The following is a 1109-nucleotide window of genomic DNA, read 5'->3' as shown; positions in this document are numbered from 1 at the left end:
TCCACAGTAGTGACTTCGCAGAAGCCAGACACTTAGCGGATGCGGACCTTTTCTCAACCCACCTATCTCATTTATAGAACTTCACGCAAATTCCTTGGAAATACGCATTTGTACAGTACCATTTCAAAACAACCTTCTTATCCAGTTAACTTGGAAGATTTTTTCTTGGGTCGTATACAGACACGACCTGGATTTAGGTCGGATAGTTTATTTAAGCCTAAATTCAAACCATGCGGCCACAGTGTTAGGAGTAACGATTCCCTTGTCGTAGACTACCTGCAACACCCGTTGTGATCCGTTAGCCACATTTAATAAGGCAGTTTTGAATGATATGCTGAGTTAGCGTTATTTTTCGATTTACCTTCCACCCAGCAGTCAGTGTCGACATTGGAATGATTGCCAAGCTCAAAGGAGGGGTCTGATAGCTCTTTCGACTGTTGGGTTGGCTTATTTTATAGACATAACACACGATAATGCTGGAATTATCGCAGAATGTATGCCCAACCAGAATCCAGATCATGTCTGTATACGACCCAAAAAATAGTTAACCAGTTGACTTTCCTACTAGGCAATCTCATTAACTTTGGTGATCGTAATCGACTCCATTCATTGACTCGGGATGTCGGTGGTTGCAGTGTTTAGTTCTCTTTTGAACCAGAGCGGTCAAAGCTGAGGTACCGGCGTCCAGCTAACACGATGGGGACCGAGGCCAATATCTGTCCAATCACAAGTGAGGGTCTGTGGCAGTTCGTTAATGATGTGTACACTCCCAGTACTGCGTTTGACCCAGATGCGGTCGTTGGAGCGGCTTTCGGTGACGCACTACGTCAGCTACCAGCTGTAACAGCTGACTTTGGGCTTTTGATGGAGACACCGCCTGCAGAAGATATCGAGAAGCAGCTAATCCGTGTAAACCTAGGCTCCAGACCGGCCAGGTTGGAGAAGGTTACAATAGTTACTAGCCAGCACGGAGAGCTACAAACTGCGCTACGTAGACCGATTCCAGTAGAACGCGGGTCGGCATCCCAAACTCCAACCGCACTGCTTAAAACAACCCTATCCCAACGATGAATGGCGGCATAATATGCGCCTCCTTTTTTTCAATTCGC

General features: G+C 46.3%; 1 protein-coding gene across 1 annotated transcript; it reads left to right on the top strand.

The window, feature by feature from the left end:
• Window positions 1-696: 696 nt before the first annotated feature.
• On the top strand, window positions 697-945 carry PPTG_20328 (hypothetical protein; the record flags this gene model as incomplete). The annotated part of the gene is made up of 1 exon (XM_008919083.1): window positions 697-945. A coding segment is annotated over one exon (249 nt), but the record flags the coding sequence as incomplete, so codon positions are not given.
• Window positions 946-1109: the final 164 nt, after the last annotated feature.

This window comes from Phytophthora parasitica (genome assembly GCF_000247585.1).
Source record: "Phytophthora parasitica INRA-310 unplaced genomic scaffold supercont2.485, whole genome shotgun sequence".
NCBI classification, from domain to species: domain Eukaryota; phylum Oomycota; class Peronosporomycetes; order Peronosporales; family Peronosporaceae; genus Phytophthora; species Phytophthora nicotianae.
The sequence above is the reverse complement of the archived record's forward strand: the minus strand, read 5'-3'. Positions and strand labels throughout refer to the sequence as shown.